Source organism: Haemaphysalis longicornis, unplaced genomic scaffold, assembly GCF_048455015.1.
Source record: "Haemaphysalis longicornis isolate Haplotype H1 unplaced genomic scaffold, Haemaphysalis longicornis Haplotype H1 scaffold_1, whole genome shotgun sequence".
Taxonomy (NCBI): Eukaryota; Metazoa; Arthropoda; class Arachnida; order Ixodida; family Ixodidae; genus Haemaphysalis; species Haemaphysalis longicornis.
In genome coordinates, this window is record NW_027526203.1 from 289,861,255 (window position 1) to 289,888,802 (window position 27,548).

Here is a 27,548-nt window from a genome sequence, read left to right on the forward strand (position 1 = left end):
TGGAGCGATGAGTAAACGGCGACGCAGTAGCGAGCGCACACGGCAGCACACTCACACGTATTCGTCGTGGCTCTCGGTGACGTCTCCGTCCGGCCAGAAGACGTAGCAGATGATGCGCGAGTCTCCGTTGGCGAAGATCTCCGCCTTGGTGGTCGAGTAGAGGATGTTGGGCAGCGAGAGCAGGCTGCTCGCCACCCAGATCCAGATGGCGATGTTCAGCGTCGTCGCCCTGGACATCCGAGGCCGCAGTGGACGCATGATCGCCATGTACCTGCACCGACATCGTCGTCCAGACAGTCAAACACTACTGCTGCTGTAGAGATATCGGTTTTTGCGGGGCTGGTGACACCGCGCCTGTTACGGCACCTGCGCCTCTATATATGTATATATATATATATATATATATATATATATATATATATATATATATATATATATATATATATATATATATATATATATATATATATATATATATATATATCAGGGTGTCGAACCGAAAAAAATACCGGTTCGGTTACGGTTCGGGTTCGGGTGAAATAATTTCGTTCCGGTTCAGTTCCGGTTCGACAAAATCACGTACCGAACCGGTTCGCGAACCGGTTCGGGAGCTTGAACCGGTTCGCGAACCGGTTCGATGAGTTGAATTATCACTGAAATTAGAAAAAAAACATTTACTAGTTTAAAACGACCGTCAAATCAAAACACAAACTAACATTCAAAATGCTGCTGCTCACCAAGGGCAGCTTTAAACAATTTAAAGCTTTAAACAGCTTTAAACTTTAAACAATTTGGAGATATTAGAAAAACACATGAAGTGGCGACGATTTACCACCTTCTTTCTCACTCAGACTTTATGTTGTCCCAGTGACTATTCATAAAGCCACCGCCAAGAGATATGACGGTGGGATATATTTTCTGCCCTTTCCTTTTTTGTTGAAATCGCAATCGTCGCTATGCAATCACCCATCACGCTAACCTTGAAGCCTTAAATTTAGTCCTGCGTACTGGCGCGTTCAAATACCAGCGCTTAATACCAATGGCGCACATTTTTTATATTTGTAACAAAACAGAAAAATCCTACAACAGGCACATAAATACTACCAATGAATTAGAATATTTGGTCACCAATAATTTGTTAGCCGTCACCTTATCGAATGTGTTAGCCACACTTTTGTTAAAAGTAAGCTTTAGTTAACGCTCAGTCACTGCATTATTGCTCTGACCACTTCAATTCCTTTTGCGATACCGAAAGTGTGCATTACAATCAGTATGTCATCGTACCGCCTGAACCCTTACCATCGTTCCGTGTGCTACATTGCGGAATCTTATAACAGATAATGTGGTTACAAAATGAAAGGGAAATTTGACACGTGGAGCATGAGATGGGACTTTTTGGGTAGACGCTCTTTAATTAGTCCACAGCAGTACTCCCCTCCGGAACGAGTAGCAGTAGAAGCAATGTAGCGAGTTGGGCAAACGGCTTAGCAAACGGCTTAGCCACTGAGCAGCTCCTGCGGTCACACTTGTCAAGTATTAATAGTGTCGGACCTTTTAAACAAATTATGAAATGCAAAAAGTTTGCACACATCGGGTGTGAGCTTTCGCTGTTGCGCAGTGGAGCACTCCTGCAGCCTGATTGCTCCAATGAAGTCGCAGCTAGGGAAGGGCAAAGTCGTTTTATATCCCCTGCACGCTGCCGAGAATGACATTTCGTTTGGTCAGCTTGCACTACGCTCGCGCCTCCAGCAGCAACAGACCACTGCTACATTGGTGCTCATTCATTTCCCCTGTTGTTACATAGAGCGTGATAGTGTTCAATTGTCTGGAGGGGAAAGTGCGCGAGCAAGTACGAAGTTGATGGTACGGGAAAGAAAAAAAGGCCTGAATTGCATTCACTGTGCAATATCAACAACAGAGGGTCGAACCGTTTCGGCATGAACCGGTAACCGTTATTTCTTTTTCCGGTTCAGTTCCGGTTCGGGTTCAGCGTGCTCAAAAAATAACGGTTCGGGTTCGGGTTCAGTTCCGGAAAAAATACCGGTTCAGTTCCGGTTTTCGGTTCGGTTCGGTTCCGGTTCGACACCCTGATATATATATATATATATATATATATAGAAAAAAAAAAAAAAAAAAAAAAGCCGAATAGCACTGGCAATGACGACTGCAACCTTGATATATATATATATATATATATATATATATATATATATATATATATATATATAGCGAATCAGAAAATGGGAAATGAGGGGCTCCGTGAAATAAGACAGAAAATAAGGGTTGGCAGTCAAGAAAACCTCAGAAAGCAAAGCGGAGGTTGTGGTGGGTCATAGGAAGAGATGAAGGATTTTTTTAGTCCAAAAGAAAGTGGTGAAAAAATGCCCGCCGGGTGGGATCCGAACCCACGACCTCCAGAATGCCGGTCTGGTGCGATAACCACTACGCTACCAGCGGGGCTGTTTCCCCAGCACTTTCTCGGGGAAACAGCCCCGCTGGTAGCGCGTAGTGGTTATCGCACCAGACCGGTATTCTGGAGGTCGTGGGTTTGGATCCCACCCGGCGGGCATTTTTTCACCACTTTCTTTTCGACTAAAAAAATCCTTCATCTCTTCCTATGACCCACCACAACCTCCGCTTTGCTTTCTGAGGTTTTCTTGACTGCCAACCCTTATTTTCTGTCTTATTTCACGGAGCCCCTCATTTCCCATTTTCTGATTCGCTACATGCTTAGCGAGGGCCTCTGTTCTGGCAGTCTTGGTGCCAAAGGGAGCTTAAGAGGGTTCTACGCTGGTCGACCACTCTCGACATGTCGTAGACACTCGAGTCACGGCCCGGGGGTTAAAAAGAAGGTCCCCTTCACCCCGAGTAGTCCGAGTGGCGCTGGCTACCACCCCCAAGTGCAGGAAACAAAAATATCTTAACATAAATACCCGAGAAAGTGCTGGGGAAACAGCCCCGCCGGTAGCGTAGTGGTTATCGCACCAGACCGGTATTCTGGAGGTCGTGGGTTCGGATCCCACCCGGAGGGCATTTTTTCACCACTTTCTTTTCGACTCAAAAAATTCTTCATCTCTTTCTATGACCCACCATCACCTCCCCTTTGCTTTCCGAAGTTTTCTTGACTGCCAACCCTTATTTTCGTCTTATTATATATATATATATATATATATATATATATATATATATATATATATATATATATATATATATACAGGAACAAAGTTTTCCTGGACGCCGGTAGAATATACACAAAAATGGTTTCGACCACGGTAAAAAAAGAGAAGAGATTTAATAACGTTTCGGCCGAGGGACCGAGGGAAGGCCGGTCCCTCGGCCGAAACGTTATTAAATCTGTTCTCTTTTTTTACCGTGGTCGAAACCATTTTTGTATATATATATATATATATATATATATATATATATATATATATATATATATATATATATATATATATATATATATATATATATATATATATATATATATATATATATATATATATATATATAGATAGAGAGTTATTCTGTGCAAGGTTGTCCTGTACTTGTGTGGGATGTCCAGAACAAGATAGCGTCATCAAATGAAACCCGTTGGTGAATCTATATTCAGACGAACAAAAAGTACATCGACACCAAAAGCAACTACATAACGCCATATACAAGGAAACAAGATACAGCAGGTTTTCTTAAAGGATGTCAGCGAACGCACTTATACACATGTTGCACTGCACGGAAAGGCGGCGCATACTGCCCGAAAACAAGGACGGAGGCTTCTTTTTGAACCGTTTGGTGACGGTACCTATGACGAGCGTGTCGGAATAGAATTGTTGTTTCTTTATCTTTTTATTTATTTAATGTACCCTCAAGGTAAAAATACATTGTAGAGGGGAGGGACAATAAACGTCAAGAAGGAAACTATACAAGCACAAAAATACTTCGAAGAGAACATTGGTGAAGAACATCAAGTTCGTAGGAGCTATTTTGACTAGATTAGTAGTAGTATTAGTAGTATTGTGAGCATTCGCGGCGTTACATTAATGGGATACGCAGTGCAAGCGATACCGCCACTATCATGGCCAGTGTGTGCACTGAGGGATACGCTTCCCAATCTCTTGAACTGACGCCCCATCGCCATTACCATCTGTAAATAATCATCAGCATCATCGTCGCTCTCGCGCTTCCCGGTACGTTCGCTCCGAGGAGGACAATAAACGTCGTCTCCGAGACCTCGTCCCTCACTCTCTCAGTATTAGTAGTAGTAGCCAGCACGATGCCCCGACAGCAGAGCTTCGGGCCGCACTCCAGCGTCTCAGGCTGCCCAGCCACACCCTGATGGACCTGCCCTTCCCGACGGGCCTCAACTCCATCCGGCGGGAAGCTTTTCGACTTGTCCTGGCCTTCCTCGAGGAGACCGACCTCACCAAACGGCTGTAGCCCAATGCCTGCCGGCCAGCCTTACGAACTCCTTATCCTTTTCTTTCTCTCCCTCTTTCTTAGTCCCCATTTTTTCTCCTCTATTGATCCCCTTTCATTCACTCTCTACCCTTCCTGCAGACTGGGTTGAATGCTGGTGAACTCCCAAAAGAGTCCAAAATATCGCCAGTCCACCGCTTTTCCACTTTCTGTTTCAATAAATCACTGACAAACACCAACACCAGTAGAAGTGACATCTTTATTAATGAAAAGGAGTTATTAGGGCCCCGGGGGAGGCAATGGAGGAGATAGGGGAATGAATATTTTTGGGGAAGGCATATTGGGGAAGAGAAATATTTTTATAAGTCCAAAAGTACTCGCGAAGGTTACGTGGCGACATATCAGGATTGTGAGCTGGGTGGTGCAGAACCTCTAATATTTATGCTCTATAATGCGTCCTGCGCAGTGATTTCGGCATTTAGACGATGATTATCATGCAAAAGAATCACGCCGGACCATAGCATTTCGGCTATGTTATTATTAAAGGGACCCTGCAACACTTTTTTGAACTTTTTTTGAAATCCTAAATTACGGGGTCGCAAAGTACCTCAGCCAAAAATTACTGCTCTATGCCCATCAGATAACTTGGAATCTCGCTCAAAGCTTTACTACTTTCGTCCAGCGATTTCGTGGAGGATGCACAAATGACCTTTTGACCGGAGACAGACCTCCAGTGACACACCCCTCAAAGCACATCGCGTGATTCACCGGGCCCGCTGTTGGCGCCTGCGGGCGCCGACAGCGGTCGCCACCGCCGCTGCGACCGAGGCAGCCGACCACCCCCGCAGCCTCCCATGCATGCGGCGCTGGGTCGTTTCGGGCAACGTGACTCGTCTCGCGCCCGGCGAAGAGAAACGGTGCGTTCGCCATGAATGAACGCCGCGTTCGCCCGGCCTCCTTCTGTGAGCGTTGCATGGAACCGAACGGCTTTGAGACGGTGTCGGAAATACAGCTAAATCAAATGTTTAACCAAGCGAAACCAAGACTCAACCAGACTAAGCCAAGCTTTTGCTTTGCATATCCAAGGTTAGCTGAGCTAAGCCGCAGCCATTTTTTTTTTCGCTGTTTCTCGGTCTTGACGTTATTCGACGGCTCGAATTACGTCACTACGGCCATGCAGAGGCTGTTGGCCGGTTTTCCTTCAGTTGCAGCAACATACGCTTTTCGATAGCAACTTAAAAAAAAGGCCACAAAAACAAAGCACAACTGGAAGGCGTATCGGGTGCGGCGAGCAAATAACGCAATGACGCTCAGTGCTGGGGATAACTATAGATTTCGCAGTGGTTGCAGACGCAAAGGTAAGAGTGAAAGCGCTTATCGAAAGTGTTGCAGGGTCCCTTTAATGGCGCTCTCAATTCAGTCTGCTCAACTTGCCCTCGTAGCGCTTTGCATTTATGTCGACGTTCTAAAGCCCGCCAACAAAAGTCTTTCATGCGCACAAAATGCGCCTGAGCACCGATTTTTTGACGGAAGCCTGTGAGGTGATTTATTTTGCGTGTTGATGCGTTCTTCGTTATGGGGGTCGATCAGCAAATGTGGTATTCATTTTGAACGCACCTTCCGATCGTTCAGTTCTTCCTTAACAATTGTCCGAGCAGTTCCCAAGGACGCAGCCAACTCTTGCGCTATATCTGCCTCGCGTATAGTTGCAACAATCTTAGCCTGGCCCGGCTGCGAAAGAACTTGTCCTCACCTTCTTCCCGATACAATTGCCACCACTGAGTCACTGCTGTATCGCACAGTTTCTTCCATATACAGCCTGCATTCTATACTATGCATCTCGAAATGGTTAACATCCTTCAATTGTTAGGGGCTAGATCACAGCTGGCACCATCGGACGATTTCCTATCAGCCCAGCCACGTTATCAGTGGTACCCACTACAAACGAGACACTTGAGTAGTAGTAGTAGCAGTAAAACTTTTATTTGGGGGAGGGAGGGCTAAAGCCACTTGGTGGGGGAAAGGGGTTATGAGGGAGGGTATTGCACTGGTTGCTTCAACTCCAGGCGCGTTTTCTCCTATTCACTACAGTTCTGAGTCTTCGTCGGTGTCGTCCTTCGTCACACTACTCGCGACAGACCACTTTTGGCCGCGCATTTGCCTATATCGTGTAATAAAGACTTATCTAATGCGGCATGTGCTTCCTGGTGTATGTGTCGGATGTTGTCTGGACGATGCGCATCGAAGAATGGGCACAGACGTATTAAGTTGTGAAGGTCTGCCTTCATGTTCGTGTTACAGTAGGGACAATGTGGGAGTGTGGATGTTGTGGGGCCCTTTGTCCACTTCTGAATGTTGTGTGGGGTGTAAGCTGCACTTGCGCAAAGCTGGTTAATGAATACGACCTCGGCTCTTGTTAATGAGGGCATGTTAGCGAGATAACCAGGTGGTGTCACTTGCTGGTACCGACATTTCTTACGCTTTTTTTGTCGCTGGATGAGTTGGGCAGGTGAAGTGGCCGAGGTATGAACCAGCGGAGGTGTTACGTTAGGGCTTTCCTGCGCCGCTTCGTGAGTGGCCTGGTTTCCTGGGCTAGTCTCTACATGGCCAGGTGTCCAGTCAATTCGAATGTTCACTTTGTGGATCTTGAGTAGGTCTTCCTGCATTAATATGAAGTTCACAAGTGGGTTGAGTGAAAGGGGTTTTCGTAGCTCTTGGATCGTTACGAATGAATCTGTCAAGATGCGCACGTTGGGCGGTGGTTTAAAGTCGAGTTCGTAGCAGATGTGGCTAATCGTGCTGTTGATGGCATGCAGTTCTCCTTCTAACGCGGTTCCATCGTTTCGTTTGAAAGATATTTGTCCGTTAAAAGATGGATTTTTGGGACATGTCCACGCTGCACCGATCTGTGTGGGAGTCGCGCTTGTATCGGTGGAGATGTCAATTTCATTTGGCAGTTTGGACGCCATCAGGTAGTGAACACGCTGGGCTCTGGTTGCTGGGAGAGCCTGTGGGATTGGCTTGCCGAGGTGGCTTTCGATGTCTGATATCTACCAAGGTGCAAGGGGTATGGGGAGCTCAGTTGTTGGTGCGTGCTTTTGTTCACCCTACGCCGTGAGGAGCAGTCCTTGGCGGGTGAGACCTCGTCTGCAGTCTGTTTGGTCTTTTGTTTCTTTCATTGCGGTAACGATGGGAGGAACTGCCAGTGCCTTTTAGACGCGCGAAGACTGTGAACTCTTGCTCGCTTGCACTGTAGTGTGCGCTTATTGAAATAAATGCAACGTCAACGAGTACCTCGGGGACAGGTCTACGTGATGCGGCCAAAAACCGGTTTTCGTTTGGTCATGCCTCGCACGCTGCTCCGACCGCCGCGTGGCCTTGCAACATTTACCGGCTGGAATATGATAGCACAGGACGGGTGTATCAAACATTAGTATGACCTTGTTTACTCCAATAGTCAGCTGTGGGTCACTTGGCAAAGAGCTGCGCTGCATGCCATTTATGAGGCATGCCGATTCGCATTCGAATATCGCGCATTTGATACTACCCTTACCATGGGTGCCGTCAGATCTCCGACTTCTATCGCCAACGCTCGTAGTTGCTTTAATCGCCTGTATACCGCCATCCGGGCCGCTATGCGCGAGGAGCGAGTCTTGAAACAAGCTGCAGATGGGGCTTTCAGACCCAGCTGTAGGCGGGCGCGTAGCCGGGGTGCACCTCCGGCGGCGTCGACCGGCGGCTCGTGCAGACCCGCTGGGCACAAAGTCAGCCGAGCACAGCGGCGCCCGAGGGAAGAGGGAGGGGTGCACTCAGCCAATTGCTTTATCCCTGATTGCCCAGGAGGCCTCCATTCGCGATTCCGACGCTTTCAGTCGCCGGCCGGAAGACGCTGCAGCTTCCGCGGGATACTTCAGTCTTGCCAACAAGGTTTCGCCGGAAGCGCCAGGTTACTGGGCTTTCGAAACATATCGGATTAGAAGCGCTGAGTGGTTTTAGCCTTGTGCTGCGGCTTGCTTCCAGGAAGTGGCTGCTGTCGCGCGTCGAAGCGAAGCACCTAACAACACCCGAGCGCACTGAAGATATCACAGCGTCCCGTTTACCACCGCTGTGGGACAGAGGCTTGATGGAGGCGAGATAATTGTCAAACGAGCGTTCTCGCCAAGCCCTCCGCTGTCTGTGTAAACAGAAGCTCTTTGGTGGGCGGTAACGGTTGTCCCCCCTCTCTTTGAATTGCGCTGTCTACTTCTGGTTCCGATATTCGCGCACCTTCTCTCCCCGTTTATTTTCTCATTTTTTCCCTCCCCAACAACACCGAAATAATTCAAGTACGAAACAACCATTCAAGAAGAATAACGGCGGGCTACTCGGAACTTCCCACAAGTGGCGTTTGCAGCGCCGAGTTTCCCCGCACCGCGCCGGAGGCGTGTCGCGCACGCAGGTGGTAGCCAAGTAGTGAAATGCGCAAACTGCGCCCGAGGGATCCATTCGAGAGACAAGAACCATTTTATCGTTCCCAGAGTATTCGTGGGACTCGAAACAAAGCGCTTGGCCTACGCGTTTCGTTGGAGGAAAGAAGAGGGAAGTTTTACACACCGGCGATGCTAATTAGCCGCTCCTGCCAGGCCCGGGGTCGATAGCGCGGATCATTACTGGGGCAAGAAGCGGCCGCGCCGTCCGTTCAGGCGGCTGCTTTCGCGTGGCTCATTAACAAGGCGCTGCTCGCCGATATTCATTGCTGGTCGCCCGGCCATCCCGAGGCAAATTGACCGCGAATTGCCGCTACTCAGTCGCGACGGAAGAGGGACACCGCACGGAATATTAAATTCTTGATTTCTGGCCGCGGCCCCTCACCCCACACTACCGCCGCACCGAGACTCGAGCTGGCACTTGGGGCCTGACGCTTTCGAGCTTTTATCGCCGGAGCAATCTCGGATATTGTACAAACGGCGGTAAAAATATAGAGGTTCCAACACGAGACGTGATAAATTGGAGCTGCAGCGTGTGATCCATTCGCGCCTCTTATATCATGCACTACCTGTTGGGCAGGGAGAACAGGCTGAAGTCGGATTACTGGCCAGCTAAGTGCAGCCTGACCTGTAATTTGTTAAGTGGAATTCAGCAGATAGCTCGATCTTATTGTGTGTCGAACGATTGATCCGGTGCACTTTAGCTTGACTAAAACAGACGTTTTATTTATGCTCCTGATTGCTTCCATAAAAATCTCCTTAGCGCAGGGCTGTGCGAGCTCAGTAACGCCATCTTTGAACATGGTTTAACAACATTTCGGCTTCTTGCGCCAGACAAAGCACGGTTGGCCCAAAAAACCTAGGTCTGTATTCTTGACTTTAACTATACGGCAGGGATGCCGTAGATCAAAAGAGAAAAGGGGTGGGGGCTCGTCAAAACCTTGAGCGAAGCTTCCCAGTGTCGAAGTTTTCGTTCGTGGTGACCATCTTCCTAACTTCATTTTCACTCCAAACCACTATGCACAGTACCATTCAACTGCGGTTTGAAAATACCCCGTTCCTAAACCGTTTTCCCGTGGTCGCCTCTCTCGCGTGGCAGAATAAAATGTCCTTCCTCCGAATAACACCTTTCTTGCGCTTGCGAAGGAGCGTACAAAGTTCGTGCGGCATTCAACAATACGCGTTCTTTTTTACAATAACAGAAATACAACCATCGCGTTGTATTTGTGCAAATACAACGCGAGGGTTTTTTTAGTTGGAATATTTGCCCCAGATTTCACGTCCCGCTCAAACATTCAGAACGTTGACACAAACATCACAAACGTTCTTCTTTCTTTTTCTTAACCCTCACCACCCCTTCAGTACGCAGGAAGGATCTTCAGTTGCTAAAATATATTTGGAAAGACAGCTTTTTGGCACATGTGTGCCGGGCGGAACACGCATGCGTCAATAACGCTGGAGGAGGAGGGGGGAGGGGATCGAGGAAGCGATGGCGCTGTTTAGCGCGTGGAGTGCAAATACGAAGTAAGGCGACGACACAAAGCTAAGAAAAAGTTGAAATTGTGGTCTGACGGCCCCAATATGCACGTGGACTACGAGCATTAGTACGTCTTGGCTACTCCGTCGTCATGGCGAGTACAGGGCACGAGTGAACAGAAGCAAAACAGAAGCAAAAGAAGAGAAGCACGTGATGCCAACAATATTAATTTTTATTTATTCGTCTTGTCACTCAGGAAACGGCCTTGTCACATTATTTTCGTGGTCAGGTTTTTGTGTGCGGCCGTTGCACCACTTCTGCCTTTTTAGTGTAATGGAAGGAGGGACGCGCGCAAGATTTAATTTCGGGGGCCGATTCCAAAAATAAAAGAAAGCAGAGGGAGATGATGACGTGATTAAAAAAGTAAGAAAGAAAGAACCGAAAAGCAGAACACTTATTCAATTCAACAATAAAAAGCAAAATTTTAAAACGCAATGGTCGTACTGCAGATAAATTTTCCAGTTATTTTATTCCGTTTCGTTTTGCTTTAGCGCACTTTAAAGCGGCTAAATGCTGCGGTGAGAACAGACGTTGAAGCCCTGTAAGCGTTGCGCATCTCTTGCGACAGCAAACAAGAGTCGTTTAACGATAGACAGATTGAGTGACCTCGTATTTTCCAGCGGCAGAGGAATGGGCCGTGAAGACAAAATACAAGTTTGAATCATTCGAAAGACAGCATGGACCTAATGACAATGAGGACAATTTTAACTCAAGCAATCAACAACTCAGCTGGGTATTACGAAAAACAGGTGAGGCAGGGACCACTAACCAGGCACTTTCTCCGTGAGTCCTTACGACGACATCAGGCTTGTTTGTGCAATTACCGGCCGCCGACCAATTCTACCGCCACGGAACACGACGGCGGGATTACCCCGTTTTTTCTAGATCCGTTCGGCCATATGACTTTAAAGATATCATGCAGGTAACACACTATCTGGTTCTAGTTTCCCGCTATCCTCATCGAGCCATCGTGAGACATTACACCGTGCGGGCCAGTACAGTTCGCACACTTACGCTTGCCTTTACCGCCAGCACATTCATAAAAATCTCTACAACGGTTGTACACAACGGAGTTCTTGCGCACAGCTCTGATGTGGCCTATAGTGGGGTCAACGGAAGTTGCCCCTGCACCTCATCACCGCAGCCGGCTGTTCCTCCACGCGGCGAAAGAGTGTGTCCCTGCGAGTAGTTTGACCTGGACGCAAGTCGTTTTCGTGATTTTTCGGGCTTAATCGGCTTATAAATTACTGCAACGACGACAAACAAACTACGTGAGAAAGAGCATACGATGCCACGCATTAAGTGCAGTTTCCTTTCAAACTCTTTTCAAAACCTCGAACGGAGCGGGCCTTGGCACGATGCCAGTGAACTTAAACGGCCCCCTTCACGCACGGTGAATGGTCAGTGCACTGAAGTTTCACAGTGCGTACAATAGATGACCGAATCCCCCACCGGGTCAGGGGCAACACTTTTTTCCCCCATGAACCAAGAAATAGCACACAGATGTCGCCTAACATTGTGATGGCCATCAACATGTACAGGACCCCGTCACTGATTACTGCCGCCGACAACTCAACACAGAGCATACCTACAGCACATTGTCTAGTGCACGGTCACATGGTGCTCACATCAGCTCTCCTACAGGCATTGTACCCTTAGCAGTCGCTCTCAAATGGGGGTCCGCGGACCCCAAGGAGGCCCTTTCAGGGGTCCTTGCAATGATGATGATGATGATTGTTATTGGTTTCCCCTTTGAAGCGGAGTGATGACATGTCATCTTACCAAAAAGGACTAATATAACCATGTTTTACACTCTTGGTTTAATACTAGCGCTGCTTAGGGCAGGCACTCAAGCTTATTAGGCCCGAAATACTTTCTTTTCCCTGTTACAGGTGGTAACTGTCCTAGGCAATATTCCCCTCTCTGCTTTTCGTCCACCAGCATTCTAATCTTCTTTTCGTCCCCTCGACAGCCTTGAAGTTAACTTCCTCTCTGATGCCCTTAAATCCTAGGGCTTCTGGAAGCCCAATATTTCCTTCATGTAGATTTGGATGGATACCCTCACGTTCTAACACTATGTGTCGCATAGTTTCTGTTTCTTTTCCGCAGACCACAAATACCCCATCATTTTGTGAATACTTCCCCACAAAACTCTTAGTTACCCGCCGCGGTGGCTCAGTGGCTAAGGCGTTGCGCTGCTGAGCACGAGGTCGCGGGTTCGTTTCCCGGCCGCGGCGGCCGCTTTTCTGATGGAGGCGAAAAGCAAAAACGCCCGTGTGTACGAGATTTCGGCGCACGATAAAGATCCCCAGGTGGTCAAAATTAATCCGGAGCCCTCCACTACGGCGCGCCTCATCGCCTGCGTTGCGTCGGCGCGTTAAACCCCACAATCAAATCAAAACTCTTAGTTCGCAGGCAACCTGATCTAGCCTCAAAAAGCAAAGCACTGCCCTGGGAATTATCGTAGAAATTTTCCTTTCTGATGTTCATTTTCTCACCCCTGTACATCTCTAACGACGTTTTAGCTTCCATTTTTTTCCCTCCATTTATTTGTTTCAATCTGCCTTGCCTCTTTTTTGGTTACCTTGGCTGTTTTGGATTCCCCACTGTTCTTTCCGTATTTCATCGTTAGCCTTCTAGTCTTTCTTAACCACTGCGTGTCCACGCTTTTCAAGTATAGGTACCTAAAAACCTTAGCTGCCCACCTTCGTTGATCCATTGCCCTCAACCTCATCTCAAAGCATATTTTACTCTGTGCTTCTCTAACTTCAAATGACGCCCAGCCCATATCTCCCTGAACTGCTTCGTTAGTTGTTTTTCCATGCGCGCCTAAGGTCAAACGTCCTACCGTTCTTTGGTTTACTTCAAGGCCTGATAGAACGTCTGATTTTAAGCAGAGTACAGCATTCGCAAACGTGAGACCCGGAACCATTACTCCTTTTCACATTCCTCTTACTACTTTATATTTGTTATACCCCCACAGAGCTCTATGCTTCATTATATCTGCGTTTCACTTTCCCTTACCCTTAAGTTGCTCCTAGTGAGTTCTTAATAGTTATCCCCTTCATTTATCCACACTACCAAATATTTATATTCCTTCACTCTGGGTAATTCGCCTTGCTGGATAGACACTGCGTCAGTGGTAGCGTCATTGAAAACCATTATTCCCGATTTTCTGCGCTACAATTTAACCCGAGGTCGGTGGCTTCCTGGCCGCTAATATTTATTAGCCGTTGCATATCGGTCTGGTTATCAGCTAAAAGAACAATGTCGTCTGCGTATAACATTTCCGGAATGCGCTTTTGTACCACTTCGCCTTGCAGCGAAGCTTCCTTCCCGCCCTCCTTGATCGATTGATTGATTGCTATTGATTTCCCCTTTGAAGCGGGGTGATGACATGTCATCTTACCAAAAAGGGCTAATATAACCATGTTTTAAACTCTTGGTTTAATACTAGCGCTGCTTAGGGCAGGCACTAAAGCTTATTAGGCACGAAATACTTTTTTTTCCCTGTTACAGGTGGTAACTGTCCTAGGCAATATTTCCCTCTCTGCTTTTCGTCCACCAGCATTCTAATCTTCTTTTCGTCCCCTCGACAGCCTTGAAGTCAACTTCCCCTGTGATACCCTCCCTCCCTCCCTCCCTCCCTCCCTCCCTCCCTCCCTCCCTCCCTCTCCTTTTCCCTTTCAGTCCACCATTTTGTCAAATCTTGCTGCCATTGCAAAAAAAAAAAAAAGAAACGTCGCTTTGTTGTCACCTACGTTTATTTTTTGTCCGTCTTCCGCATTTTTTAACGTAGATTTTTCCACAACACCCTTGCTATGCGAAGAAGCCAGACACGCAAAAGACAGCATATAAATGTGTAGGCGGCTGTTAGCTGCAAGAGCAAATAGTTTGACAATATGGCATGCATCAGCATAAAGGTGAGCGGAACAGGCAGACATTGAATACGGGCGCGCGACTTTAGCTGCATGTGCAAATCGCTGATATTATGGCATAGGTCAATATAGTACATAGTGGAGTCGTCCGTCCCTTTTGAAAGGCGAAAAGGAGCCCCCAGAATACTCACGGTTAAGAACCCGTGATTTGCATCATGGAAACCGTATATCACTCCGCTACCCGCTGGGGAGCTTCACTGACTAAGGCGCTGCGCTCTTACCACGAGGTCACGGGGGGCTGGATTGTGAGCCGGGGCGACTTTTTTTTTCTGGAAGCGAGGGCGGAAAGCAAAAATGCCCACGTGTCGAAATCTTGGCGTACAATAGAGATATCCACAGGTGGCCTCGGTTAAGCCGTCGCCTTTTACCCCAGCCCGCATCATATCTTTGGTGCGTGAAATATCACTTTCATGGCAGTGCAGCCGTTTACGCGGCGTTGTCGGTTGGCCAAGGTGTACCTCAGTCACTCGGTACGCGCAGGATGATAATCGTCGTTGTCGGCGCAGTAAACTGGCAAATGGAAGTTAGTATTATAACCATCAAAATTACCACCGTTGTCTTCATCAACGCGTAGCAAATAAGTAGACAAAACAATCACCGTCTTGATCGACGAAGGAAACCGGCCAACAAGCCTGCAGTAAAGTACCAGTGTTGTCGCCGTCATTTTCGACGACGCGGGAACAGCCAGCAGTATTGAACAGCTTTTGCTACATTTGTCTTGCAGGTTACGCTGAAGGCCACGGACGCAAGTTGATAACCCTGCAGAGATCAACATTCGGCATCCCAACGACTGACATGAGTGTACAGGACATACGAGGTGGTACGACAGCATTTCTAGAATAGGAAGTGGTTTATTAATCTACGTTTACGCCATATCACTTTCAAAATAATCCACTTGCTCCGGGATACAACGCTTGCAGCGTTCCTGCTGTGCTTCAACGTGCCTTCGAAGTCTTCTTGAAGCGCATCAAGCAGACTCCTTTTCCGGTTAACGCTGCATCTCAGCAGCAGTGTCAAAACGACAAGCTTTGAGTAGGATTTCCATCCTTTAGTATAGTCTTTGTCATAATTTTGTGGGCCAACCCGGAAACACGCAGGCTGCAAAAAATTCAATGCACAAGCGTACGTCCCGAGCAAGGCTGAAACTTTTTATGCAGAAAACCTAGAGCAAACGCCTTTCTTTCCTACTGCCTTAAAATATTTTGTCACATTTAAAGGTAAAGCCGGTTATTTGAATTCTTTGTGGTCTAGAAGGCTTAGGATTGGCTCACAAAATTTTGACAAAGGGTGTGCGTCGCAGGAGCTAAATCGGTGAGTAGGGTGGGCGCGGAAGTGAAGTGATGTTTCGGGCGCTGAAGTCACGTACGAGCAAAGCTTGTGGACAGGGTGCATTGCTGTTGTGGAGCATCCAGTTTTTCGCGTGCGGGGCTTACGACAAATGTCCTTTTTCTGATGCCCTAAGACCCGGCAGTACAACTCACTATTGATGGTCTCGGCCTAGGAATGAATTCTTGATGCAGAAAGCCGCGAAAGTCGAAAAAAAAAAAACAAAAACAAAAAAACAGCGATCATGCACTTGTTCATGCTGCGGGCCTGCCTCACCTTTTTCGGTCGCGGATATCTGGACTCTTCCGCTGAAAAGACACTTGCTTTGTCTCGAGTTCGCACCGAAAACCCAGGTTTCCTTAACAACGGTGATCCTCGAAATGATGGAAGGGTCATCACCGGTAGGCTGACGGTGTTCTTGGCAAACTTCGACGCGGTGTTTCTTCTGCTTTTGTGTCAAAAGCCAGGGGCCAAACTTGAAAGCAATACGCGCATGTTCAAATCATGCTTGAAGATTGCCTTGACTATTAGGTGTGGCTTGTCGACAATGACAGAAATGTCCTTGACTCTTCTATGACGTCTCTCAGGCACAATTTGCCGAACAGTGTCGGCATTTCCGGGTAAAATGCCGACTAGAACACTGTTATCAATTTCTCTCAAGATATGAAATGTTATAAGAACGTAGTCAACAAGCGCATCTACGACTCAGATTAGGGGTTTACAAAGTACCCCAGCCAAATATTATTGCTCTACGTCCATCGAATAACATGGGAAATTGCTCAAAAGATTTTTTTTTTTCATTTTCTGTCTCGGCATTGTTTTCGCGCTCGGTGTCGCGGCTAATGGCCGGCTTCCTCTCAGCTGCAACAATTAATGCATTCGATGGCCGCTGTGAAAAAATCGCAATAAAGCGAAGCAAAAAGTAGAAGACGTATCTGCTGCGACGAGCAAATCACGCACTCTGTGCTGGCGATAACTATAGGTTCCGCAATGCCTCCAGGCATGAAGGAAAGAGTGAAAGCGATTATCGGCTGTGTTGCAGGGTCCCTTCAGAGGCATTCCTAATCAATGGTTGTCTTCCAGTGATGTTCTGCCCCTCTTAACCCACAGGGGTCGCTCAAAACCCCTGGCACGACTCATTGTAACAGATTCTTAACTTGCCGAATCGTGACAAACGTCTGTGCATGCGGCTGATTTGTCAGTTTCACGTAGAATTTCACGCTCGTTTATTGTCTCAACTTTCCTTGCCTGATAAAACGGCACTTAGTCAGTCTAGAAACACTTGCGCAGCCCCAATGTACACAAGCCGATGTCTTTTGAGAAACTCGCTAATAAAGGTCGGCGCATCTCATGACTCGACTGTGCCTGCTGATTTGTGCTGCGCTCTTTTGGTGTGTTACAAAACATGCCTCGGAACTGCTTGGCATTCCCTCGTACGCTACGACGTGGCAATACAGTGACATAATAAACCACACAGGCATATTCTGCGCCATCAAACTTGCGCATACCTCGTGCACCCATAATAAAGCGCACTTATTACTCACTGAAAATTGACGATCAACTTCGACGTAAGTAAAAACCTCGGACAGCTACAATAAAGTTGTAACAGAACTTCTGTTGCCCTTTGCTAAAAAGATTTACAAAAAACTTTTCCGTTCAATAATGGGAGCGCATCGCTGGAAAACCAACCATATTCTAACTATTCTTCAAGAACTCACAAGCTGGAAGCATTTCCGGGAGTTGCTTGCAGATCATACGAAGGTTCCTAATTACATCTTCTTGTCCAAAATCAGCATAGGAGACGAACCACGGTGGTACGCGCCTCTTCACCCGAAAGCCAAGCAACAATAATGACACTGGAAGAGGGCACTTTCCCAACACGGAACAAGGCGAGATAAGGGCAGTCAAGCGTGAGGGTGATTCTAATGTGGTCTCTTCGACGTTAAAGTATTGTCAGCCTTAAAATCTCCCTTAGTAGTCAGCATATTTACCCACAAATGCTGAGGGATTGCGGGGTGCAGTCGAAAAAAAGAAAAAAAAAAGAAACGGGAACTTGGGCTTCTCGCTTCTTCCTCACCAAAACACGCCCGACCACCAAGCGTTGGGCACGGGACAGAGTATCCCATAGAAACCTTGCACCACTGTGACTTTTTGCTTTTATTTCCAAGGTACAAAAAGACCTAAACGTAAGTATTTTATAAAGTATATAAGAGCAACAATGGAGGTAGTCAGTGCTGACACCTTACTACTATTCGAGAACTGTTTTCAATGACGGAAAAATTGGTAGAAAGTGTGGCGAGTTACACGGCAGTATTTTGGAGAGGATTATATTTGTAAATCTGTGGAGAAATGTAACGGTATTGGTTTTTAAAACTTGCTATTTTTCAGTCTCCCTTGCATATGACTTCCCATGTAAGAGAAGCCGTCTTTGTATTCCTCGAGAAATGTAGATTATCTTTCGCTTCTGTCTCGAAGGGATAAAGCTTTTAGCTTCCGTAACCAACAGACAGATTTATCCCTGCGGCCAGGCAAATTTTGAATCTGTGATAAGAGCCGAAAAAAATTTTAATACTGTTCTTATTTAGGAGATTTCGCAGCTCAGCATTACTAATCAAGCCTTTGAAGAAACTGAATATGTCGCCGGCTATGTGATGTACCGTTAACCCTTTGATTTGAGAGCCAATACAAAATTAAATTAAGGAAAGAATAAAATTGGAGTGCAGGCAAAATTTACAACGAAGCATTAAGTTCTCTGAACTTTAGAAAATGCAGAAAGTTTTTTTTAAAGAACAAGTATCTATTTCATAAGACCGGGCAGGAAAGTTTTCTTTTTTAAGAACGAGTATCTATTTCATAGGACGGGGCAAGATCCAAGTGAGCTAGCGTTTCCGGCGAGAACAAGTGCCTGTTCAGGATGTAAAGACAACGACAGAGGAGTTTTTGCGGCTGGTTTTAAGCTTAGGACGACGAATTTAAATGTGCTTTATGGAGCGCCACAAGGTAAAAAGTAAAGAAGTGCGCATCGGAATGCGGTGCAAGAATTGAAGGAAACATCTCGCGGAAAAACCTGGCCGAGAAATATAATCTCGCAGTCGACTTACTCCCAGGCAATGCAAAAAAGGGATCAAGTTTGTCTCAGACGAAGCCATTTTTACATTCACCGCTCTGTTTTTATATCTCTCTCAAGACATTATATATACATCAGACTGGTGCTACAGACTACGCAGAACCTGATTTACGTTCGGCGGCGGTTATCCTATAACTGTTGAATACCTTTAGCGAGCCCAACGAAATCGGCAACCTTTCTCTCGCTTACTTGCCTTCATTCCCATAAATGAATCTCCTAAAACGTGATTAAAAAAAAAAGGCTTTGAAAAAGAACACACGAACAAATATTGAAATCCTTTGCATGGCCTTTTTGACATTGTGCTTGGCAATTCATTAACGAGAATACTTGGTTCGAAAAATTCACCGAGCAGCAAAAAACTGCCATAGGGCAATTGCATGCACTATTTTTGAAAAAAAAAAAAAAAAAAACTGCCTACAGCGCCGCAATGTCGAACGTGGTCGTTCGAGGAACGTCTCTCCCCAAGGGATCGCTAACACTAACGACGGGAAACGCGTTCGCGACGCGTTTGGTGATTTTTTGGGCTGATATGTGGCGTCGCCTTCGGAGTACTGCGCCTCGTCTGCAAACATTCCGTAGCCGCGTTGTGAGTCGCCAGCATGAACGAGCCCAAACGCAACTGAAAGCTCTTGGAGCTGAATTTTACTAGACATAAGGAGGCTTGCAAATGGACCTTCCACCATATCGTCGCCGGTGCTGTCGCCGCGGCTTCGGCACCTGCTAACCATGAAAGATTATAATTAGCAATTGGTATAGGCACCTGAATAACTTCACCACAAATACCTAAAATCAGCAGTGGACGTGTCCTTACGAATGACTGCTACTTCATGGCAACCTTCAGTGCTACAATGCGGAAAGGACTTCTGGGGTAAGGTGTCACAAACCTGCTTCAGCAATCTTTTCAGGGCATTTCCCTTCCTCAACATTTATATTTGATTTCGGAGCTATGGTACGGCGAAGCCGTCCCCGGAATATCACGGTTGTCATAGTGAGCTCCGGATTAATATAGACCACGTCAGGTTCCCGAACGATAAGTTCGTACAACTGACGCCGCATGCATACCGAAAGCTATGTATACACGCAAGAAACAGCGTTTCACGCAATTCGTTTGGCTCATCCTTGAGATGACGTCATGGTTTCAAAATATTACGACAGTTTCGACAACAGTGTAACCGGGTGCAACTTGCAGTTAACGTCATTGTTATTTATTGTTGTTGTTCTTGTTTTTTTTTTTCAATTATACATCTTGGTTATTTTGTGTATTTCTTTCTTATTGTCGTGTTAAAAATGCAAATAAATAAAAGAAACCTAACCCACAATACTTTTAGTCAGATCGCTTTTAAAGCACCTTTGAAATCCCTGGGCTGATTCGCCAGAGGGAACTAGCGTATTCAACACACCGTCTTCAGTGAACGGTACAAGTAGAAGTGGCCCTGAATTCAAACAAAAAAAATTTATTCGCTTGAAGATTGAGGTTAAAATTCCATAAGCACTGCTGCTCCCCGGGTCGTTCTTAGTAGTTCATTGAAACTTTCACCGTGCATGGTGGAGTGTTAAGGAAAAGCGGCAATCTGATTGTCTGGGTACTTCTTACTCCCGTCCCCCACCCCCGTTTGTTCTCTTGTCCGCTAGGCTTCTTAAAAAAAAAAAAAAAAACTGCCTGTCCTCTAACCAACAATTGCGGTCGGTTTTCGACGATGAAATATTCGACCATTATGCAACGATGTTTTAGAGCACTTGTCGCCATTCTTTATAGGCTTCAGTTTTTCTGCAGTGGTTTAACGTTTCTCGCGAAATTCTGAACAAGTACGTTGCTCATGGTACGAGCACACGTATCTTACTGCAGAAAATTTCACGAAATAGCCTAGGTCTCTCCAGCAGCCAGACGGTCAGCGGAGCGTTTTGTTTTCGGAGACGCTATTAAAAATATCCCGGTGCCGTTGTTGAGGCGAGCATGGAGAGATTTTGGGAGGAGAAGGCACGAAGCAGCGAACACGGAATTCTGCGCTCCTTTTCAGACATAAAGCGAGGGATCGAAGAGAAGGCCGGCCAAGGAACGGAGCAGCGCCCAGCGAGAGCTCATGCTGAGTCAGTGTATATAGAGGAGATGGGCAATAACTTTGCCCGGGAGAAAACATTCCCAAGTCGGTGGCCGGCCATATATTAAGTTGTTTCGGCATTATAGCGCACTTGCACCGCTAGCCTGACCACTCCCACAGCGCCTCTCTTATTTTGTTTCGTCGTTGTTTCTGACAGATTCCGTTGTCTTCTTCACGCCGTAAATTCTACGAAACGCTCACGCAAGTTGCCAGATATAGTAGAGTTTTTGTACATGGAGGCCAAAAGTGGTGCCTTGCTATTATTCCCTTTTTTTGTTGTTGTTTAGCCGCGTGTGCTTTCCGCGAAGTTTACGAGTGGCGGTCGCTCGATGCGCGGCTCGAAAGCGCCCACTGCGGAAGGCCTTTTTTTTAATACGGAATGAAGCGCAAGCCCAGGCGCTACCTTGGGCTAACCGTGAACATTAACAAACTTCGCTCCCACGACGAAGCGTCGCGAGAATACTTTGCTACGCTATCCGAGTCGCAGAATGCCAAAATTTGGTTAAACACGTATGAGGGGGAAATATTTGTTTGCAGCGCCCGCTGTACATGTTCTATGGTACACGTGGTGGGGGAAGCGAACGTGTCCGAAGTGTACCAACGCAGAGAAGGCGCATTCAGCGGCGACCATCTTTCCTGATTCTGCGGCATGCTTGCAATTTAGACTGCGTCTCCCCAAAGCCTTTGGCAGTCGGATGCCGCCCTCAGTCAATGGAGAAGACCCCGGGAGTTGAAAATTCGGATTCTGCAAACAAGAAGGGATGGCACCCCACGGTGTGGGAAGCGACCTTTTACCCCGCCTCACGTCAGCGCGTAACAGGAGCGTGACAACCGTCTCTTGCGAGGCTTTGCAGAGCTTCATCCTCGCTAGAGACGATTGTCACTCCACCCAACGGTTGTCCCTGCATCCCCCGCAACGTGACTCTGAACGAGTTGCGCATGCGTGATCCCGTTTCTCGAACTGAGCAGCACGGTGTCACACTTGCGGGAGGAAGGAAATGAAAAGAGGTACACATGCACGTCCCATCTTCTCATGTTGAGCAGTGGTGACTTCATGACTAACGAAAAGAACATACGGAGGGGCAAGGTAATGACCCCGTTCTTCACTCGGCACGCACACACATGCACGCTTACTATACAACAGCAAGAGCCGGGGCACACCATTCCCGCAACTGCGGGTTTCAGTTAGGTGGAGACAGTATAGTGCATGTTCACCCGCCGTGGTAGCGCGGCTGCTGAGCCCGAGGACGCGGGTTCTATCCCGGCCGCGGTGGTCCTTTTCATGATCGTGCTGAAAAACGTAAACTCCCGTGTGCCGAGATTTCGGCGCACGTTCAGTATTACCAGATGAGGGAGTGGTTGAAAAGCCCGAGGTCACCTAAGCACTTTTTATGAGGTGCGAGCGCGAAAGCAAGAATGTACAGTTAAACACCTCAAACACAATCCTTCAGCATCGCGTTGTCTAAGGGCCTTATAATCTTGCCGCTTGAGGCGCTTTGCTTCGCCATCGATTTCCGCCTTAACGCTGTCGTACTGCTTCGGTCTGTCTCCTACACGTCGTGCCGCTGCTCGTTCCTACAATGGGAGAGATGACGACAATGGTGAATTTATCTGCTTGCGTATTGACTGGACTGTTCGCCTGCTTTCTCCCCCTCTCTCCCCCTGCGGTGTACTGGCATGGGCGAACACCTCTCGATGCAGAGTTAAAGCTCCCGGTGTGGAACGCTTCCGAAGGAGCCACTTCTTGCTACTGCCGAGTCTAAGGGGGCCATGAAGACAAAATGCAAGTTTGGTTCATTTGGAAGCTTGCCTCGTTAGAATAACACTAACACCACTTTTAACGCAAACTTCACGCAAATAGGTTGTATAATTAAGAAAACAGAGAATACCCATGCGACACCTAGCTACTTTTCCGCACTGAACGTATGACGTAAATGGGCAGCTCGTTGCGGTTGGCTGAGGCCGACAAAGTCCAATGCAAATTACACAGGGATTATATGCTTGCAGAACGAGCTACTTGCACTTAAATTTAGTACACATTCCATTTTATAGCAGTAACAATGGTGGGATAAGCAATGGAAGTTACCAACGGACATGCAAATATAGAGGCACCAGTGCGTATATATACTGTGCGCTGTATGCTACCGTAGCTGCGCAGCGGTCCGGCGCGTTGGGCTTGTCTTACCCGACGCTGGCCAGTTGGCATAAGCGACATTGTCTTACGTGACGCTGTTTGTCGAGCATACCCAATGTTTCACGAAACGGTTGCTATACACCGTGACAATAATAAGCCAGGTACAAATTTGGTCAAAAGCAAAGCGAGTGCGGACAGCAGTACTGAGCCGTATTGCAGTGTCATTTGGGAGGACGAACGGTAAACGAGGCAACAAAACCCGTTTCCCCGTTGGCTGCAGCCCTAGTCAACATACTAGCAATTGTTTCAAGTGCCTGCCCTGGATGCGTCATCGCTGACGAAACACACGAATTAGCGGGGTAATTAAAATTGTGGCTTAAATCGTTTAATTTCTCAGTGAATAAAGCATCGCTCCCTGCCGGACAAACGCTGCGGGCGCTATAAATCCTAAAATCTTTAGAATAGAACAAACTTGTATTTTGCTTTCATAACCCCTTAAGCGGGCGCTATAGAACACCTCACGGTATACTTTTTTAGGGCCCCGTTTCTGTTACGGACGCCGGCCGCCAGCTTTTTAAGTGCGAATGCACTTTATAAGCGACCCCAAACCATCCACCGCCGGCGGCGGCGTCGGCGGCGGCGGCGGCGTCCGCAGTGCTCCTCTATATTTAAAAAAGAAACAGCATCCGGCGCCAGGTTTCGATCCGAGGACTTTGCGGCCGCAGCGCGACGCTCTACCGACCAAGCCACGGACGCGACGGTGATATCAGTGTTAGTGACGCGCCTTATATCTTTAACGCATTCAAACTACGTCGTCAGCGGCGTGCGTTGGCGACTCAGCGGCGTTATAGCGGCTTGATAACTGCGTGGTGTACACGTGATACTACAAACCCGATGGAAGAGATGGAAGAGAAGGCGGCGAGGCGGTGGGCTGCGGGGGCCGAGCGCAAGCGCCGCAAGCGGGCCGACAACCGTGCATTCGCACTTTCACATTCTCCCCCTCGGGGAAATGCGGGGGAATTTTTGCTAAATGGGTCATTTTAAGCTTTCGCCGTGATAAATTGTTTACTTTAACGAGCCTCAGGCGCTGATGGTTGGGTACCCGGCCGTTTGGGGTGCCGATACATAAATTCATCACATTCTAAGATAGAATCCTCGGCCTTGAGAGCGCATACACAGGTGGAATAAGAGAGATGAATAAGAACCTTGTGCAGTTTGCATATCTCTAACGGCACATCCAACATTTTTTGGCCTTTTTTTGACGCACCTTAACCAGAGGGAATACAAAACGGGAGAAAGTCATTACGGAGAAACTTAGTATTGCGTATTGCTCGTACACATAGACAAATTTCTCCATCCCATTCTGCTATAAAACTAACACGGGAGGTTTGCCACCCATGTTCTCGCAAGATTGCTGTGCGCAAAGCACGTTCAGCTTTACTGCGACGCGGCATTGATTCCAGGTGCCCCTCCACGCAGTGCACCATGTCAATGTCATTTCGAGTCGGTATATGAGTTTGACTTGAATTAGAACGGCAAGAAAAGTGTTGGGGCTCGCTGGTTGATATCAGGGAAACAAAACAGCGCTCATTACGGTACAAAGACAGAGGCTACACGCACATGCTGTGTGTGTGTATACGCTCTTTTTTCATTCCGTCCGGAGCACTGCTTTCTTTCCCTCATCACTTTTGCGATTAACTCAGTATCCCCAGTTTCCTCGCTCAAAAGGCCCGACCGCTCAGTAACTAAGAAAATTTTAAGGACAAATGACATTTCGCATAGAGCAACAAGTCGAATTGGATATGAGCATTGCAAGAACTTCGTTGGCGAAAGTTGCTGGCAACAAATTTAAAAGTGATAGTTTCGATTGCTCTGGAACCCAGTAGAGAACCCTTAAAACTGTCCACAAAGGAAGCTTGCGCCTTAAATATTAGCTGTGAGAAGATACTGTTTATTACACTAAATAATGGTCTGTCCATGCCAAACGTCCCAACCGTAAAGTCGACCATCACGGATTTCTTCAGTAAAAATTGTGACTCATCCTTGTATGGCCCACAATGCCCCCGCAAAGTATTTTTTGTCCAAAAAATTATTTCTTTTTTTAGCCGCGCTTTTATTCCAGGGTTTAAAGCAAACTTACGTATGTGAAAAAATTCATAAAAAAGTCGCTTCATTTTTAATCGCCAAAATTTTTCGTGGACATCATGTTGAGGCCCTGAGCTGCCCTAGCCGCATTTATAAAATATTTTTGCTTGTTTTAGCACTCGTTGAACCATTAAGAAAACACACGATATTGCGCATTTTCAAAATTTTTTAGCAAATAAAACCACACTCTGTCAGAAAGTGAAGCCTTTTTAACTCAATTTCACCATTGTGGACAATTTGTAAAAATATATCGACGCTCAGAAATGAAGAAATGTGCGAAAAAACGTTTGTCAAATTTGAAAAATCTCCTTTCCAGCCCATATTCACCCCTAAATTGCGCATTGATGGGCCTGTAGTAAAATTATGAAGTAAAAGTCATTCACTAGTACAAATCATCGGAGTTTATTTCAGAAACTTTAATCGTAACAGTTTTTGTCTTAGCAGAGAAAAATGTTTTGAATTTGTACACCCACACTTCGCCACGTTGTTCCACAGAGAGTCCTCTCTGCACGGCATACGCCTGCCTTCATGAACGACGCGCGAGCTAGTGGCTTCGCGCTGCAAGATTACCGTTTCCTGCAATTGTATTTCGTACCGTCAATAAGGGAAAAAGGGATAGTTCCCGTGTTGGAGGGAAAAGTACAACGTGGAGCAAGCGGGGTTGCGCCCATTCTATGAGCAAATGTAGACTAAGCGGCTGGCCGGACATCAGACGTGCATTTGTGATTTGTAAACATATATATATAGCGAGATTACTAGCGCAAATCGTAGTCCGGGGCCCATAGGCCATGTTTCGACCACTCTGAGTGCGTTTACGCGACTTTATTTAGTAGAAAATTCAATTCCAAAATGCTGTCCTGCTCTCTGCATCCTCACCCATTTTCTGTGGCGTTTTCGTGTAACGTCAGGAGGAAATGACTTGGCTTGACTGTGCTACTGCACGGCTCGCCGACCTTCCGACAGAATCAGTCGGCCCAGCGTTTAGTCCGCCTGCCGCCGACTGGTCGCCGCAATTCGTTCGCTCAGTTGAAACTAAGCCACAACACGTTTGCGAATGGAAGAATGTGCCTTTCTTTACTTTGTTAGTTTGTACACTGTATCAAGCTCCAAGTCTAAGTCACTCCACACAAGCGCACATGCGACGCTTCGCTGAGTGGTACGCTGGAAGGAAAATCTAAGGCCACTTGAAGGCGGGAGAAGAGTCAGCGAAGGCAATATTGGTACTAAGGAAAAAAAATCGACTGAAAATTTTACCGTACAGCGTACAAATAAGGAGCAGGAAGCACTTTTTTGCGCTGGGTGAACGAGCACAGCGGTCAGCAGCACGACTACACATCTGCGAACGCTTTTCCGTCTAAGAAAGGCAATTGGTAGACGTGAGATATTGTGGAAATTTGGGGGACGCTTACTGCACAAGCGCTATACAACAGTCACCTAAGCTGCTTGAAATGCTAAAACTAAATAAACGTGTAAAGTGGTTATACATTATATACCTGATATTTCCAATTTCAGCAGTGCATGCTGGCCCGTGGCCAATTGGTCTGGAGCGCTGCGTGTGTTATTTTGCAAGTCGCAAGTTCGAATCCCCGAGGGTACATTCATTTTTTTTTGTAAGTTGATTTTTCTGTTTTCGGCCGATGTTTTCTATACTGAGTCCACCATTTTTGGGCCGTAACGTTCACTGCTCCACGAACGGGTTCGCAGAACTCGCGCAGAGTGACACTGACGCGCTAGCGAGTTCTGGTTGGTATGCTGTTGCCATAAGCACCGACTGCTTGCGGGCAGTGGGCACAGGCAATATAATCAGCAGATCCTTGGCCTGGTGCGAACACGCTTTTTACGATACAGGCATGAGTGAGGCAAGCTCCAAATATGGGGGAAAAGTGCATGGCATTTGAGCGTCTGCGGGGATCCACTGCGTACGCCTCGGCTAGTGATTGCTACGATTCCAAGCCGTCCTGGGAGGCTTATGTTAGGCATTTCACAGCCAACAACATGGCAGAAGCGCGGTATAGCGATTATTGAGATATCGAGAATGCCCATCCAACGATAACGTCGGATGTCAAGCATGTTGTTTTAAAGAACCGAAACCGAGACTTGTTTGAATGCAAATCTTGGACATCGTCCAATTACGGTGCACCTGCTCCTGACGTCACAGCATTTAGTTGGTGCGGCTGCCGCAGACCGCGCATCGTAGTTTTTCTTCTTTCGGGCTCTATAAAATAACACGGACTTATCAACCGGATAAGCGATGAAAAGTGTGTTAAGTTGAGCCAGCCTACGCAGTGCAAGCAAAAACGGTAGCTTGACAAATTTCCTACAGTGTTTCTTAAAGGAACCAGTATACGTTATGCGTGGTA

At 47.0% G+C, this 27,548-nt stretch overlaps 1 protein-coding gene and 1 non-coding gene across 4 annotated transcripts in view; both read right to left on the reverse strand.

Annotated features, from left to right (window-relative positions):
- The window catches only part of LOC144147865 (tachykinin-like peptides receptor 99D), an 892,456-nt gene that overhangs the window by 36,775 nt on the left and 828,133 nt on the right, over positions 1-27,548 (reverse strand). For all 3 annotated transcript variants that reach the window (XM_077679594.1, XM_077679592.1, XM_077679593.1), the window contains one exon: positions 56-271. In XM_077679594.1, the coding sequence (XP_077535720.1) occupies positions 56-271 (216 nt within the window). The remainder of the gene's footprint in view (positions 1-55; positions 272-27,548) is intronic.
- Positions 2,385-2,457, reverse strand: Trnaa-ggc (transfer RNA alanine (anticodon GGC)). The gene has a single exon. It is a non-coding gene; the product is annotated as a tRNA-Ala (tRNA).